This window comes from Chanos chanos, chromosome 3, assembly GCF_902362185.1.
Source record: "Chanos chanos chromosome 3, fChaCha1.1, whole genome shotgun sequence".
Lineage (NCBI taxonomy): Eukaryota > Metazoa > Chordata > Actinopteri > Gonorynchiformes > Chanidae > Chanos > Chanos chanos.
This window is the reverse complement of record NC_044497.1, coordinates 9,147,256-9,163,497: the sequence shown is the minus strand read 5'-3', so window position 1 is coordinate 9,163,497 and position 16,242 is coordinate 9,147,256. Positions and strand designations below refer to the sequence as shown.

The 16,242-nt window shown below is 40.5% G+C and overlaps 1 protein-coding gene across 1 annotated transcript in view; it reads left to right on the top strand.

Moving 5' to 3' along the window:
* The first annotated feature begins 3,321 nt into the window (after nt 1–3,321).
* mllt10 (MLLT10 histone lysine methyltransferase DOT1L cofactor) overlaps nt 3,322–16,242 on the top strand; it is a 40,996-nt gene continuing 28,075 nt past the window's right edge. The window contains exons 1-7 of the mRNA XM_030769564.1: nt 3,322–3,484; nt 5,330–5,409; nt 8,166–8,220; nt 11,819–11,928; nt 12,664–12,767; nt 13,048–13,141; nt 15,746–15,835. Of these exons, the coding sequence (XP_030625424.1) occupies nt 3,322–3,484; nt 5,330–5,409; nt 8,166–8,220; nt 11,819–11,928; nt 12,664–12,767; nt 13,048–13,141; nt 15,746–15,835 (696 nt within the window). The remainder of the gene's footprint in view (nt 3,485–5,329; nt 5,410–8,165; nt 8,221–11,818; nt 11,929–12,663; nt 12,768–13,047; nt 13,142–15,745; nt 15,836–16,242) is intronic.

Below are 16,242 nucleotides of genomic sequence, written 5' to 3'. Positions count from 1 at the left end.
CAAGCTCAAACAAAGACTACTGCGTATCTGTGCAGTTTTTCTGTAGAAGCACATTTGCCTAAGTAGCCTACCTTGTATATCTGCTTTTGAATTATAATGCATATGGTTCTACTAAAACAAATGCGGCAAGTTCTGTCAAGGCTTGCTTTAGAGCAAAGAAACAAGGAGTGGTTTTCATCTGGTCCAGTTCTACCGGAAAGTTAAGTAGAAGAGGAAATCGAAGTAACTATTAATCAGCATGAGACGTTCGCACCCCCACAGAACTGTCTTGAGATAACAGGCTTGGTGAATATCTGGTCAACTTCGCTAATCACCAATTACATGGCATGTGATTAAACGTTTCGCTTATTGCACGAGCAAAGAGAAATCTGACCATGAAGAGCGAAAGCCAGTGGATGTTCCTTTGGCATTAGGCTGATCCCTGTCGTTTGGCCTCAGGTTCAAATGGCAAACACTCGCACCCCTCCTTTTGGAAACCAAGAGCAATTCGGTATTTATCATTCATTCACTCAGTCAATCATTCAACCAATCACTCAACCAAAAACGTTTCACTTTATAGTTTCACTGTTTGAATGTTTATCCGTGAGAAGTAGTAGAGTTCTTGTCCACTGCAGGATTTAGCTTAATCTATACTGGTGATACTAGAGCATAGTGTTTTTCTATCACGTTCACTTAGCTGTCATCAGACATCAGGCATTTTGCAATTGGTCTACCCAACAACACCATCCCGAGTTTTGTTCTGATGGTGAAAGGACCTTTTCAAAAGGCGACCAGCTGGACTGCTGACGTTAACGCTTTTAGGATGAGTCCTTTCCTCGTATGAGAAAAACATGTCCATTAAATCGGTCGTCACATTTAGAAGGCTAAGTACCTTTTCCGTATTTATTTTGCGTCGAATTGATTTTTGAACATGGCGGGTTTTCTGGCATCGAGTGACATGAGTGGGATCCCATGCAATTAATTATTTTACATCACTGAGATCACTAAATATGAGTATACGTAATTTGTGTTTTAGGAAGCGTTCATTTTCTGTTATTTACAGCAATAAAGCAAAAGAGTGACGAGTCAAATTTGGTTTTAGACATTTTTTTGTGCTGGGGAATGTAATCTGTATTATTAAATGAGCGATGCACTCAGTAAATGCACAGATTGTTAATTTACGTCACCAAACCACTACATTTTTACCAATGTAAAAATGTTTTCCAGTGTTTTGGATTAAAAAGAGAGCATATGCACTACTATTATAGATTATTGTGGAGTAAGAATTAATAACAAAGTTCTTAAATGATTTCTTATTTACCTGCTTAATGTGAAGTGTATAATTAAGTGAATCAACTGGTCAATGACGATATATAATCTCATTCAAACTGTCATTGTCCCTTTCCCGTGATCCTGTGACTGTTGTAGCCTGGAATGGTCATGTTGAACTTCTTTGTTTTCTGTTGGAATTTTTTTTATCAACTCCCACTTCATCAGATCATTTGTTCAGTGTTATCCATAGCCTACTGCACTTTCTTGTTAAGTCAAGAATGGCAGATTTCATTCCCAGGCACCCTTCCATAACAGATAACCATGCTAGGTTTAGGCCTGAATACGTTTAGCCTGAATACGTTTAACTTGGGTTGGATTTTCTGACTGTAAACTTTGCAACATCTCAAGTTAGTATACTTTCACATTTGTGTTTTTCTAAATAAAACAGCCCATTGTAGTATGTTGCATTGCCTTTGACTGCCTTTTGTTTCACCTCACATCATTTTCCAATGTTCCATTCTACTGGGGTAAGGGAAGTAATGACAGCACTCTTTTACAAGTCAGTGTAATGATTTAAATTTGTTTGATCAAATATACAATGAGATTATTGATGCATTTTGCACCAGATCCAGATCACAAATGCACCAAACTTGTAATGTGAAGCTAAAAGTATTTTCAATGACATTAGCTAACAGTGCTATGTTTCCCACAGTTCATAGGTTAGGAAGAAGAACACTAAGGCATGTTTTGTGTTAAGACACTAAAATAGAGAACTGTGTGACATTTAGCGTGTTAAACATTTCATGAACAAATGTCAAAACAAATGGATGTTTTTATTACTCATTAGCCTGGATGTATGAATTATAAATGAAAACTGTCAGTTAATTTTATTCAACAAAGTTGAACGAACATTTATGTTGAAACAGTTGTAGTAAGTACAATCATGTAGTTGCAACACACCTATATTTCTGTGAGGTGGTTCTATTCAGAGTTTAAGTCTCAAATGCTGAGTAGTTGGCAGCTGATATGAGTCGGAGTGAAAGCAATTTGTTTTTTCCTGCAGACTCTCTCATTTAGGGCAGACCACGATGTAATCAAGCGTGATTTGTTAAAATTATTTTCCATTTCATAGGGTTTGCACCATTCAACAGCTGTCCTTTCTTCCCCCTGAGTTGTAATGGGGTTTCTCCATTCAATTCTTCTCCTTCATTTCCATAGTCAACGTTTGAAAATTAAAGCTAAGAATAAACTCATTCTTAAACCCCAAGCCTAGCAATTCTCTACCAGGCTTGTGCTCTTTGGAATATTACTGGAAAACTGTAAGAACGTTCCAGAAACTAGCACTCATTCCCAGGGATCAAGGTTTGATTGCTTAGAGGACATATAACACTGCAAAGAGGAAAAGAGGATTTTTCATTAATTTTTCAAAGGTGGAATATTTTGATTTATCACACTAAACTGGCGTGTACCCATCAAACAACGATTTGTCAATTAAGTATTAAGTTAAGAATTAACTGCTGGTGGTAGAACTAACACTATATGATCATTGACAGGTAATTTGTAGAAAATATACTTGCCTTAACCATGCTTCTCACCCACATACAAACAATTCTTCAGTGAACACTGTTACTTCAGCCCTGGGTCTAGCTATACACGGTGGATATCCCTTTAAAATAAAATATTCACATTATAGGGTAATTCATAAACCTCCCATTCAAAATTAAATGAAGTCTCAGAATGAGGGTTATTCTCAATTCAGCACACTAGCTCCTATGCCTCAAGGAGCTTCAATGCCGTTCGCTGCCTTTAGCTACTGGCCTTTGAAGGTTCCTTCAACCAATCATCCCCTCCTTCACTGCGCTGACAAGCGCATGCGCCCACGTGCTCCTACTTCCCAAGAGCCTTTGGCTGATCTGTGTGTGGGACAAAAAATACCGCTGAGGACATAAACACGACTGAAAATGGCCTTTCACATTAATGGGACTTAAGTAGCGGTATAACGAAGACATGAAGACTAAATAAAAACAGTCGGGTGTTTGTTTTTTCTTTGTATGGTCGCTTTCCTCTTAGATGGTATCCAGCGAGCTGTATCTGGCAGAGGAAGACGAATACTTGGCGAATAATATGAAGGAGATGATTGGAGGCTGCTGCGTTTGCTCAGATGAGAGAGGCTGGGCCGAAAATCCTTTGGTTTACTGTGACGGACATGGTTGCAATGTCGCTGTACATCAAGGTAAAAAAAACGTCTCCTTTGTTCTTTCTGAGTTGAAGCAATTAATTTGGTCAAACTGAATGTTGTCATTAGGGTATGTTTTGATGCGTGTGAGTGGTGCGAGGACTCGCGGTGAGATAGCTAGCCAGCTAGCTTGCTAGCTAACCTGCTAACTGCTGTCATCGCTGTATGTAACCGACTATTATCTCTCATGAAACCAGATGTTTAATATTATATTCTGGTGGCATAGTATTTAATGAAAAAATGCCATTAGTAACTGAATTCTCTGTGTTATCGGTGAGAATATGTTACTAGGCTGCTGGCTGTACTATTTGATGCTACTAGCTTTTGTAAGGCCTAAGGTTGGCTAACGTAAGCTAGTTTAGCCCTTGTAAAGTGAGGCTTGCTTTTAGCTATTGCTAGCTGAGTGGGTTGTCGCTAATCTAGCCATTTTAGCATACCGCAACAGGATGTCGGTTAGCTGTGCTAGCTAATGATATAGTTAAACAATGAAACTTGTGCGAAGATGCCGTTTAGGGAGGTCTGGAGACATTTTTGGCTTGTGAAATTGCCTGTGTGATGTCACCGAACAGCCCTGTAAACTAAATGAAAGTAGGAATCGCCGGACGTTGCTGGGGATGAAGTTGGTGAGAAAAATAGGATGGTAACTAAGAAAGCTGTTGAAAACTCTGTGTAATTGAACGTCCTCACTAGCTCCCTCACGTTGCACTGACAGTTCTCTAAAAACCTCTGCACACATTGTTTTATAAGAGTTACCTCGCGGTTCTGTATCATGATTGGAAATTAACGCTTTTTAAAACGTGGTGTGACCCCAACATATTGCTGTCATCGACTTTGATGTAATCTATGCGCTACTGATGGTGTTGTAACAGCTCTACTTTATTAAGATGACAAAGTGGATCTGTATGCAACGCATTTTGGGGAATGATCTGTTGAATGAACTTGCAGTCTGGATTTCTAACCCTCTTACTCGACTGAACGAACGTTACTCCTCCTGGACATCAGTGGTATGTTGGATCAGTCAGAATTTTTTTTGACAGCCCGAAGTACTGTATCAGTGACGTGCGCCTAATTTGTAGTGACACGAAAGCCGAAAGCCCTCTAATATCATTGTATAAAGTTTGCACTGCTATAAATTTAGTTATTTGGTTACTTAATTATGCTAAAGCCTTTCCCAAAAACACAAATTCAGAAAGCCCGAGGTACTGAATGAGCATGTGTCATTCAGCTTGTGTGTGTGTTTGTTCTTCTTTGGGTCTAAAAGACAAGCAACATCTCTAACATCTTTTTTATTCACAAAATGCGAGGGCTTGTCGGTACAACCAGTTTCAATCCTTCGAGTTTGTAAGTTGTGTTAAAAATGCCTTTCAAAGGATGGATACAAGTTGTAGCACGCAATTGTAATGTTGGCTTTTTCGTTTGGCTGGGTACTCATTACCACCATGACAGTTTGAAAAGAGTATATGTTTGTAGCCAAAAACATGTTGTTTGAGTAGCACTTTAATGGTTATGTTGTTTGATGCAAATGGTCATTTAACTGAAAACTAAATAGCTTGTTTAAATTTGATTTGGCAGTGGAGGGATTTTGAAAGAAGTATTCCAACTCAGTCAGAGAGTGGATGAATTGAATGGTTGAATGAAATCACTGTTACACATGAATCAACTTTTGGAATTATTTTAATTTTTCATCGTTCTTTGCATATATTGTCACAGTAAGTTCATTTGTACAGTGTCCAAGACAACAAATATGACAGATTTTTGTGAGTGTGTGTTTGCCTGACAGGCGAGTCATTGCCAAAAATTTCTGACTTGGTCTGTATTGTGTTTTTTTTTTTTTAATTGCAGCCTGTTATGGAATTGTGCAAGTTCCCACTGGACCCTGGTTCTGCAGAAAATGTGAATCTCAGGAGAGAGCGGCCAGGGTGGTAAGTTTCAACGTCTCTTTAGACTCATTTTCACTGTGATCAGAACAACTCTCAGGCAGTGTCACAGCTGCTGAATTAGTTCTGTTTGGGACAATCAAATTTCTTAAAATGTGAGATGTGTTTGAGTGGTTATATAAATATGTAGGGACTGACAGAGCGAAAATTTGTCATAGTGGACTCATCAGTGAGTGGTGTGAAGGGGATGATCAGTTATCTAGGGTAATCACATAATGCTTTAATCAGCACAGACTAAGCCTCAGTGGATCAGGACATAACGATGCATTCCATCAACAGTTGTTGTACGGTCAGGGAAAATGAAAAAAAAAAAAAAAATCATGCCCTGTCCTTATTCAGATTTTAAAAGATACTCATTATTTTTACCGCTCCTTGGACATTCAGGTTATTGTTTGTATACACAGAGTGAGATTTTCAACCTGAAATTAGCCGCTTACAGGATGACACCCCTAGTTAACTTTCACCAGTGACTGTGATCTGGTCATTGATTTGTGAGTATCGTAAGCCACTCGGCATTGTCCCTGGCTGAGTTTTTGATGTCAATACTGGGGTGACTTAGATATAGCGAGAGTTGATGGAAGAGAGGTTCTAGGATGGGTGTAGGAGAGAGTGAGCAGCGCGCTGTTTTCACAGGTGATGATGGCTCATGCAGCCCTTTATTGAACTTAATGCAATGTCTTTCGTGAAAACCAGCAGTTCAGAACTGGAATTAGACTTTCTCGAGTGACTAACTGACTGCTTTGATCAATTTCTAGTTTGACAGATGTCATCTTCAGTTGTGCTTGTGAATCTATAAACACATAAAATGCTTGTGAAAAAATGTCTTTTTTTTTTTTCTTTTTTTTTTTTTGTATTTCCGATCTTGGTTGTTCACTTTTTTTTTAATCCATTGAATCCCTGAGAACTTTCTTGTCAAGGGAAACACTAAGTTAAATAGTGAGAAGAAGCTGAAGAAATGCAACTATGAAATCACAGTATTTGATGTATCACAACACCTTCACTTGTTAGTGGGGACCATAATGGTTGGAAAGGAAAGAGGAGGAGGAAAGTAAGATAAAGAGTATTGGTTACATTTGCGATTTTGGGGCCACTTCCTTTGAGAGATGAGTCGCTGTCAGGCAGCCTTAGCATGCATGTGACTTGTTCGAGTTGTCAGCCAGGCATGAAACTAAGGTGACAGTTGGGACACTGGAACATAATGGGTCACAAGAAGCTAAACCTTTTACTCAACTTATTGTGCAGGCTTTTTGTTGAATAGTCTGGATTAATGCCAAAAAAATGAGGCGTCCCACTTCAAGCCCCACCGTTCCATCTCTCTGAGGCTATTGACACCATTCAAAAGCACCTGCTCAGACGTTACAAAGAGGACTTGTATATTTCTTCCAGAACATCCATGAAACCAACCAAAACCTTTGCTGTGTTTCTGCTGAAGTTTTACATTCAGAAGACAAATGTTTTGTTTCACAGGTTTTATTATTTGGACATCCTGTAGGCTAACCTGGACCTCTGAAACTTTTCAGCTCTCTTCTCTGGGACAGAGATGGATGTATACAGGTTTAGAGTGCTTTAAAAACGTGTCTTTTTTTTTTTTTTTTTTATGCATGTGTCTCCGAACTCCGAGAGTTCTATAAATTCAGATTCTTGCAGGTGTCATGTGGTAGAATATACCCCCCCCCCGCATAATGAAAAAATTAGCTACTTCTGTCATCCATGTATGCGATGCTTTGGTTTTCCCTAACTAGCCACTTGATCTCAAAGATTAAAGGGTGGAGGGGCAGAAAGCCCAATCGGCAGAGCCCTGATGGAGGAGAACACTTCACTACCCAACACAAAGATGAGGAGGACAAGAGACTTGGCAGAAGTTTAAAAACTATGAACACGTTGGTATGTGGGCATGCGTCGGAAAGTATTTTGTTTTCTCCAACAGTTTCTTCCTTTGGAGCCTTTGTGAATTTTTCCCTAACTGGAAATGTCCAAATGAAGTGTCCATAGAAAGAAAATATTTTCTCTTGGATTGGTTGACATCACACAGACTGATTCTGGGAATCACTGAGACGCTGGAACTGTGGATAGGTATTGTGTCTCTGGATGTTACTGTTATAGCTTTGAAGACCATTTGATGTATAGCATGGCAAATCTCATTTACCATTCCTTCTGATGGACAGGGAAAAGTTCCAACTTTACCATCACCGCTACTTGTGATATTCTAGCCTATAATATTTCTGCACATGTTGGAGAGGTGAATTAATTTAAAGTCATCAGACTTTACCAGTGTTCCAATCCTGTCACCAGCAAGCCAACAAGAACGACTTTCAGAGTGTCCTCACAGCTACCATCTCCTGTCGCCCTTGTCCAGTCTCTGACACCGAGGGTGTAACAACAGTGGTCGATGTCACTTCAAAACTAGTCGCACCTAGATCCTATGTCAGTCCATTTTAAAACATGTTAGCTTGTAAAGTTTCTCCAAGGTTTTCTTGTTCTATTGGTGCAGATCCATCTGGCTGAGATTGTGTGTGTGTGTGTGTGTGTATGGATGTGTGTGCGTATGTGTATATATATGGATGTGTGAGTGTAGAACTGTAATTCCGGTGCTGGTGTTCCTCACATGCCTGACCCTGTCGCAGACAGGGCGAGAGTCTGCACCGGGGAGTTGTGTCTAGATTCGGGTGTGGAGTGTGAGAGGATTGGATTTTGGCCTGAGAAAGCTATCGATTCACTGGTTGCTTTTGTTGTCTTTGCAGAGGTGTGAGCTGTGTCCCCACAAAGATGGAGCCCTGAAGAGAACAGACAATGGAGGTAAGGCTCTTTCAGCTCACAGTTACTCCTGTATTTGGACACTTGTGAAAAAACACTGAAAGCGGTTTTGTCATTAGTTACCAATAAGTTACTTGACAGTTAGCACAGTTTGTCTAGTTAAACAGGGCAATGGGTGCTGTAATACCTTGTTAAAACTTATAAATATTGCCCTGTAATGTGTGCCTGATTTTGCTAGACTTGTTCTGTGTAGTTATTACTCATGTTTTGGTAATTGATCTTAATTGTATAAGATGGCACAATTAGTTAGCACGTCTTCAGTTATATTTGTTTTTGTACTACTGGGTCATTATGGGATCCGTCAGTGGTTCAGTGCCTCATCTGTCCCCATTATTCTTTAATGGACAACAGAGTACCTGTCGGTTCTTTTCATATGTCTGGCTTTACACTCTCTACTTCGTTAGAGCATTGTACCATATGTACCTCTATGAACATGTTTCTGCTTTACTTAATTGATGATTGTCAGCTGTAATGGACATAAAATGGTGAACTCGCTAGAAACACTGAGATGTATAGAAGATTCTCATTTCCTGATTATGGCAAAAAAAAAAACCCCAAAAAAACGTACTAATACGTATAGGTTAAGAAGATTCTGATTTTCTTTTGTTTTATTTTTTGTCACTTACGGCTTGTGTTGGTTTAGATGAAAGTGTTTTGTTTTTTTGTTTTTTTTGCGTGGCATGGCCTAATTAGCAACAGAGCGTGTACAGGGCCGCACATTTCCTTGACATGGCACATTTGAGCTCTGTCTGCCGTATAAGATGAAAGCAGACTATCTATGCAGCTGCTTTGAATAAAAGATGGTTTAAAGCTTTACAGTGTATCGCAGGCACTTTGGATTACAGCACTGTTCCTTTGCCTGCTTTTTTTCCTTTTTTTTAAGTACTGTGTGTGTGTGTGTTTTGGGTTTTTTTTTTTTAAACTTTGGGGAAAAAAAAATAGATGTGTGAAAACCTGCGGTTGTGCGTGTGCCTCGTGAGCTCATGTTATTTGACAGCATTGGTTGTTCAATAACTGTTGTTTTATTTTGGCTTGTTTTTGCTACAGATGTTTCTGCGTCGCCGAAAAGAATGACCTTCAGTCATTTATTAGCTTCTGAGTGCTGTAGTTATGATCGTGTGTGGCGTATAACTTGTTGCAGTGTATTTTAAGCAAGTGGATTTTAGTGACTGTGCACCACCTGAAATCTTTGGCGTGAACAAGCATCTGTGTGAGTTAGGATTTCTATAAATCATCATGAGGAACTGGGTCAAGCTGTTAAATTTCTCACACGTCAGCAGTATGAAGAATAAATTGAGCTGGAACCTCAAGTCTTCTCTTGGGTGTCAGATGTAGCCCAAATGTGCTGTTCTGTCTAGTTTTTATAACTTGGACTTTTGTTTTGAACACACACTTTGTGGTTATGTTACTGCTTATTTTTCTACCTAATTGAGTAAATGGGAGGGGTCAGTGGTGTGTGTGTGTGTGTGTCTGTGTGTGTGTGTCTGTGTTTATATCTCCCTTGCACACCTCGTTTTTATGATGGGGCGGTCTCACTGGGGTCATTGCAAGGCTATGAGGATACTCCTCTTCATGTCCTCGGGTTCACAGCAGGGTCAGCTCAGAGTCTGTAAACATGGCCTGGAACCCCCAGCTGCAGGACTATGGCCCCTTTGTAGCACACAGCACTGTTTAGAAAGAGCCAAGGAAACACCTTACTACACACTTCACCTATTTAATACCACACAGTGGCAGTGCCTGTGTGTACACACAGCACTTGGAGCTATTTTTTTTTTTCCTCCTTGAGATACATGGGGCACATGTAAACAACCATACATTCTAGGATTTATGTAAACGTGTAATGATGATTGGGTAGAAAAAAATTGAAATAAGTTGGTGAAATATGAGGGCCTTTTCAGTGCCTGTCTGGTTGAAGATTCGTGTGTGTGTGTAAGAGGCTTCATTTGTCTGATGTGTCTCTATTCCTTTTTTATTTATTTATTTTTTGAGTGAAGTGGAGAACTTGAAATTAGGTAATGCATCCTCTCTGAGGTGCAGGTTGTTGCCATTAGTCAGTGCAGATAGGATTAAATCTACACAGAAACGTGAGACTTCAAGTACATTATGACATAGCATGTGCCATAGCCAGCGACAGAGACTAGGGGTGGATTAAGACCTTGAGAAACAGACATTTTTTTGACGTAAAATTACACTGAATTCTGTCCTTTGCTGCCCCCCCCCTGTTTTCTGAAGTATTTGGGTGGCTGCTACAGTTACAGATTGCTATTGTACTGTGCATGCATTTCTTTGACACACAAAGGAACAGTGTTTTTTTTGGTGAAACTGGGTAAATAGTGGCTGTCTCATGTTTTGAAGGGGTGAGAAGTTCTTTTGCGTGTGCTTGGGTTTTATTGCTCCGTTTTATAGGCTTCTGCAGGATTCTTGGAGGGATTTCAAAACAACAACACCCGCCTCCTTGTTGCTTCAAACAAGAGGTCAAAGACAGTTCAGGGGTTCACCTTTAAGTTTAGACTTGGGTTTGTTTTTTTGGGGTTTTTCTTTTTTTGGGGGGGGGGGGGGGGGGGGGGGGGGGGTCTCTCAGATGGGCTTTATCTTATTGTGATCCTTAACTGATTAATTTTAACTCCAGTTCTATTCGCTGCCACTCCCCCGCATTCAGACGCTGCGAGAAACGGACGTAGAAAGACTGAGGTTTCCCAGTCTTGTGGTTTGAAAAAAAAAAAAAAAAAAAGAAAAGAAAAAGAAAGAAAAAAAAAAATCCACATCTGTGGAAGCATGGCTGTAGACTGTAATTTTAATATAATATTTATGCGCCGAGCCTGTGGCAGGATCCCTGTGGCTGTGCCCTTGGTCTAGACGGAACACCCGTGATTTGTATGTTGGTGTGAAGAGCCATTTTCTCCACAGCGACTGCTGGTTTCCCTTAATGTGGCCGCAGTTCATCCTCTTCATGGTCCCACAAACCGAAATATATGTTGGGTTTTTTTTTTTTATATATATATATATATATATTGGAGAACTGCTTTTGCGTGCTCTGACTCTAATCAGGCCGGGGACGATGTTGGCTGTTACACAGGATTAAGGGGAGAAGAGTGTTTTTCTGTGCTCTCGTGTTTAGTGTGTAATTGCGTGACATGCGTGTGACATGCATTTATGTCACTGTTAAAATCCAAATGTCTCAGCCGAGCTGAATGTGATGGTAGATTTTGCAGTGCGTTCTGCTGGATGCACCGTCTACGTGAAGTTCAAGCTGATGTGTTTTGTGGTGGATTAATAATGCGCTTAAAAAAATGCGTGGAGCTGAATTCTGTTCTGACTGAACGATCAGATCATTTGAATGGTGTTCTCTGAAGCGCCCAGTTCCTTATTGTTTGATCCTGTCGAACAGTAGATTTTCACTGAAACTTTTATTGGCATCCTGAATTATTCAATAATTATGTGTTTGTGTCCCTTTTTGTAGGGTGTGACTACATACAGTGGACGATGATTAATGGAAAAAATCAGTGTAATGTGGATATTGTTAATGTATGGAAAAATACAGCAATGGAAGAACTCAGATTCCTCTTGTTTTTGGTTCAAGGTTGGGCTCATGTGGTTTGTGCGCTCTACATCCCTGAAGTGGAGTTTGCCAATGTCTCCACCATGGAGCCTATCGTGCTTCAGTCTGTACCCCACGAGAGGTACAATAAGGTAGGTTTGTTTATTTACTTATTTGTGTATTATTTATTTTTACTGTTAAGTCACATGCGTGCACACACACACACACCAAAGCACAAAGAGTACATACTGATTTAATTCACTCCTGGAGTGTGTGCAGTATTATTCTTGGGACATTGTTTTGTCCTGTACTAATGAACATAGTTTCACTGTCATGTTCACATGTCAAGGCTTAAATGAAACCACACCTCTTTTGTTTTTCATATTTTCAGTCCCCCCCACCCCCCCCAAAAAAAAAGAAAGAAAGAAAAAGATTTTCAAATAACTATAGATCTATCCAATTCAACTGGAAACAAGTACAAATCAGTTTGTTATATATATGAATGGGATTCTATACTCTGCTGCTTTGTGGGACTGCGGGGGTAAGTTCAATCTCATGCTTGAAATGCTGAGGTATTGAATCTGGGATGAAATGGATTCTGTGCTGTTGATAATTGAGTCCTCACTGTGAGCCAATTTAAAATGGCATGGTTATCACCAGCCAGATAATCAAGGATCTTGGAAGGCGGGCTTCAGAAAGGAGTTGTTAAATTGCAAAAGCCTTTGCACTAAACAAACCGTGCATCAAACAGCTTTGGAATATATATACCATAGCGAGTGCTTTGGAGAGCCCTGAGATGTGTGTGTGTGTGTGTTTGTGTGTGAGAGAGAATTCAGATTTGTGTATTGCGGACTGAACTAAAGATTTGTGACACTCTCTCTTTGCAGACCTGCTACATCTGTGAGGAGCAAGGCAGAGAGAGCAAAGCAGCAACAGGAGCATGCATGACCTGCAACAAGCATGGATGTAGACAGGCCTTCCATGTTACATGGTGAGTTTAGCAGGATTAGGTCAGTCCCCCTAGATTCAATTTAAAATTGATTCCTGATTTTCACTACGAAATTGGATTTTCCCATAATGAAATAGTCACGATCAAGTCGGCAGTAAATGGCTAAGTGACGTCCTTGTGTTTTACACGTTTTGTCATTTCTGCATGTCGATTTTTTTTTTTCTCTCTCTCTCTCCTTGATTACTTGACTGAAGTTTGTCTTTGGAGTCCGTTAGCAGGTTTTACTGAAAATCACAGCTGCACCTTCTTCTGTTAACTGTAGTGCTCAGTTTGCTGGGCTGCTCTGTGAGGAACAAGGATCAGACGCAGATAATGTGAAGTACTGTGGCTACTGCAAGTACCATTACAGCAAACTGGTAAGCTTCTGCTTTCAGGACCCCCCCCCCCCTCCCCAAATGCCTGAAGTCTTGTATATTTTCCACATGTCCAACCTCAGTGAAAAGTGTAGCACTGGCTGATTTGCTGTGTCAAAAGAGTGTTTCTGTTGTTGTTGTTGTTGTTGTTATATTACTGTGATGTAGCTGTGTGACTTAGGGGGAAAAAAAAAGACAGTAATCTGTCATCGTGGAGATGTGTCTGAACAATGGCACAGAATGTGCTCTAGACAGTATTCTGTCATTAGCTAATGCTACAGCTCCTGCCCCTGTCGTGTGAATTCCTTTTCATCAGCTCCACACTAATCAGCGACACTTTCCCCGGGATGGTGTGACTGAAGTTCACGAGAGGCGTCTGTCTCGGTTCGGTGGAAACTTGCTCACGTTGCACCTTGATTACACTTACTTGAGATGGTCACACTGTGGGGTGTAGTTAACAGGCCTAGAGCGACTTGAGTCGAGTGAGATGGTTGTCATGATCTGAGAATACAGGTTGAGGACCTTACAGTTTTAACAAGAGTCGATTGTGTGGAATACCTTGCATTTTTTGAATGACTCGCACTCATTGTCCAATTACAGCTGCTGTGACTTAATCCCTGCCCCTCGGCCATCGCCGTCCCACCCCCCACCCAGTCCCACCCCACAGAAACCCCTTAACCCCTTAATCTCATTGACAATCAGCAGCAATTCTCTGGACCTTTGTCTATGACTCTCCTCTCTCCCCCCTCCCCACCCCCACCTCACCCCCCTCCTTTCCTGCTCTCTCTCTCTGCCCCAGTCTGTCCTAATCCCTCTCCTGGAGAAAAGGCTTGGGTTTCAGCAGGCTGCAGGGAAGCCCCTGTGGCAGCTCCTCAGTGACAGCACAGAGGCCAGTCAGTTTCCTTCCTGCCCGACTGGCCCCATGTTTTGGGGGGGGGGGGGGATGCACTCTCTAGCTTCAGAGCTGCACAGGGCTATAGAAACAGAGCCTCTGCTGGCTCTCAAATTTGAGCTCTGTGTGTATGTGGTGTGTGTGTGTGTGTGTGTGTGTGTGTGTGTTAGAGAGCAAGCACTCTCAACAAAGAGCCCTCACAAACTGCCGGCCCTCTACAGGTCCAGTAAGCTGGAGGCTGTGGGAGGGGCTAAGGTCCCATAACGGCAGAACAGGGTGTAATGAGTAGAGCTGGAATGGTAGCATTGTTCAAGCATCCTGTGCACCCAAACGTTATTTTTTTGTCCTGTTCTTGGCAAATCCGTTTTGTTTGTTTGTTTGTTTTTGTTTTGTTGTTGTTGTTTTTTTGTTTTGTTTTGTTTTGTTCTGGTTTTGTGTTAGAAATTCCAAGATATATGTGTGATCCGTTACACTGTATGATAGGCCTTCACTGTACAAATCAAATATGAGCTGCAGAGCAGTGCACCGCAAGTGCTGAAATGAATTCCACCCTTTATAAGATGTTTTTGTAAAATGTAATGTTATTGCCCTGTGGTTCTTATTTAGCACCAAAGTAAAAATTTGTAGGCAAGTTTTACAGTAACATGAAATCATTTGCATCTCCAAATCCAGTACCGTAATTAATATTCAGAGCATTGGTTCCATGTTGAGCAGTCTCTCTGACCAAGTTGCTAGTGTTACAAGAGCTTTAAAACACGCAAATTTAAGACCCTGCTGTTTGCTTGTTAAATGAAATGGCTGAATGCATATAACTACAGGAGCTGAGCAGTAGTGATTTTTGTCTGTGGAAGTATCACTCTTGGCTTTGTTACTTGCACTTCAGAGTCTTGTCTTATGAACGATTTCCTGGAGCAGCTTCTCATGAGTTGAACCTGTGTATCTCACACACGGCAAATTAAAGTGATTTTAGTACCAGCGCCCAGTCTTTCATGTAGGTTTACGCGCAGTATTTCTACGTGTATTTTCTCCTCAGAGGTCTCACACTTCATGTAGGCAACTGCGTCAACATTTTGTACTAATTTCTCCTGAGGATCGGTGCATAGCGCAACAAGTTCTTTAAGCGTACCAACCGAGTGTTGTCGACATTATTTCCAGCTATTTTCAATTCCGAGTTGTCAGAAGTGTAATGAAAATGGACTCGACGTTAAAATGTATTGAATACTTGGGTAACATTGCATTTGTAGTAGTAGAACATTTAATACAGGGGAAAGAAAAAGGAAAAATGTTTCTAGGGTCTGTCGTTTCCTTTTCAGGGACAAAAATCAAAAAATAAATTGCTTTATTTTTTATTTTAGACAGGAGAAATTAAGCATGTCTAACATGGTTTTAAAACCAATCATTCCGCTTTGGAATCTGGAAATATTCCCATTTAATGGGACAGGCCACGTCGGTGCTTCCATTTCAGCTTCCGTGAGGTGCTTTTGCTATTGCAACATCTCAAAAACAGCATTTCATGATTGGTTGTCATGACAATGTCTCTCTTTTTTTTTTTTTTTTTCCCCCCCCCTCTCCTGTCTCCTGTCTTTTTTCATTCTTTGTCTCACTAAGGGCTTTTTTTTTTTTCTTTTTCTTTTTTTTTTTTTTTTTTTTGCTAGAAAAGAAAATAATTGGACAGACTTTATATAGTAACTCGAAGTTCCTCTTTCACCTTTTAGAGAAGGAGCAAAGGCCGTGGTAGTAGGGCTCAAAGCTTAAGTGATTCTTCTTCTCACTCTATGGATAAACACCATGACAAGGAAAAGAAGGTAAGGCAGCCTCCAGATCTACCTTACTTCGTGACTTGCGTGAAATGATAGGCCCTTTCTCTACACATTCAGACTATGAGGCGGATAAAGTTAGAAGCGTCATCGGTCGATTGGTAAGATGTAGCACTGTGAACAGTCACACATGGCTTAAACGAATCGGCTATCGCCTTGCCCTGTGATTACCGGCCCCCAATTTTAGTCCATGAAATAACACTATAGAAAGGACCCCCGTTTTATCATAGTTAAATGATTATTATTTTTTTGGCAAAGCCACAAATGATCGCCATAAAGGATGTTCTATTCACAGAAGATCAGTCATGCCTATTTAGTCACACTGAATATGTTAAATCTTTATTTTGTAGGTAGGGCAGTCATTTGTTCCACCAATTTTCTACATGATTTAGATG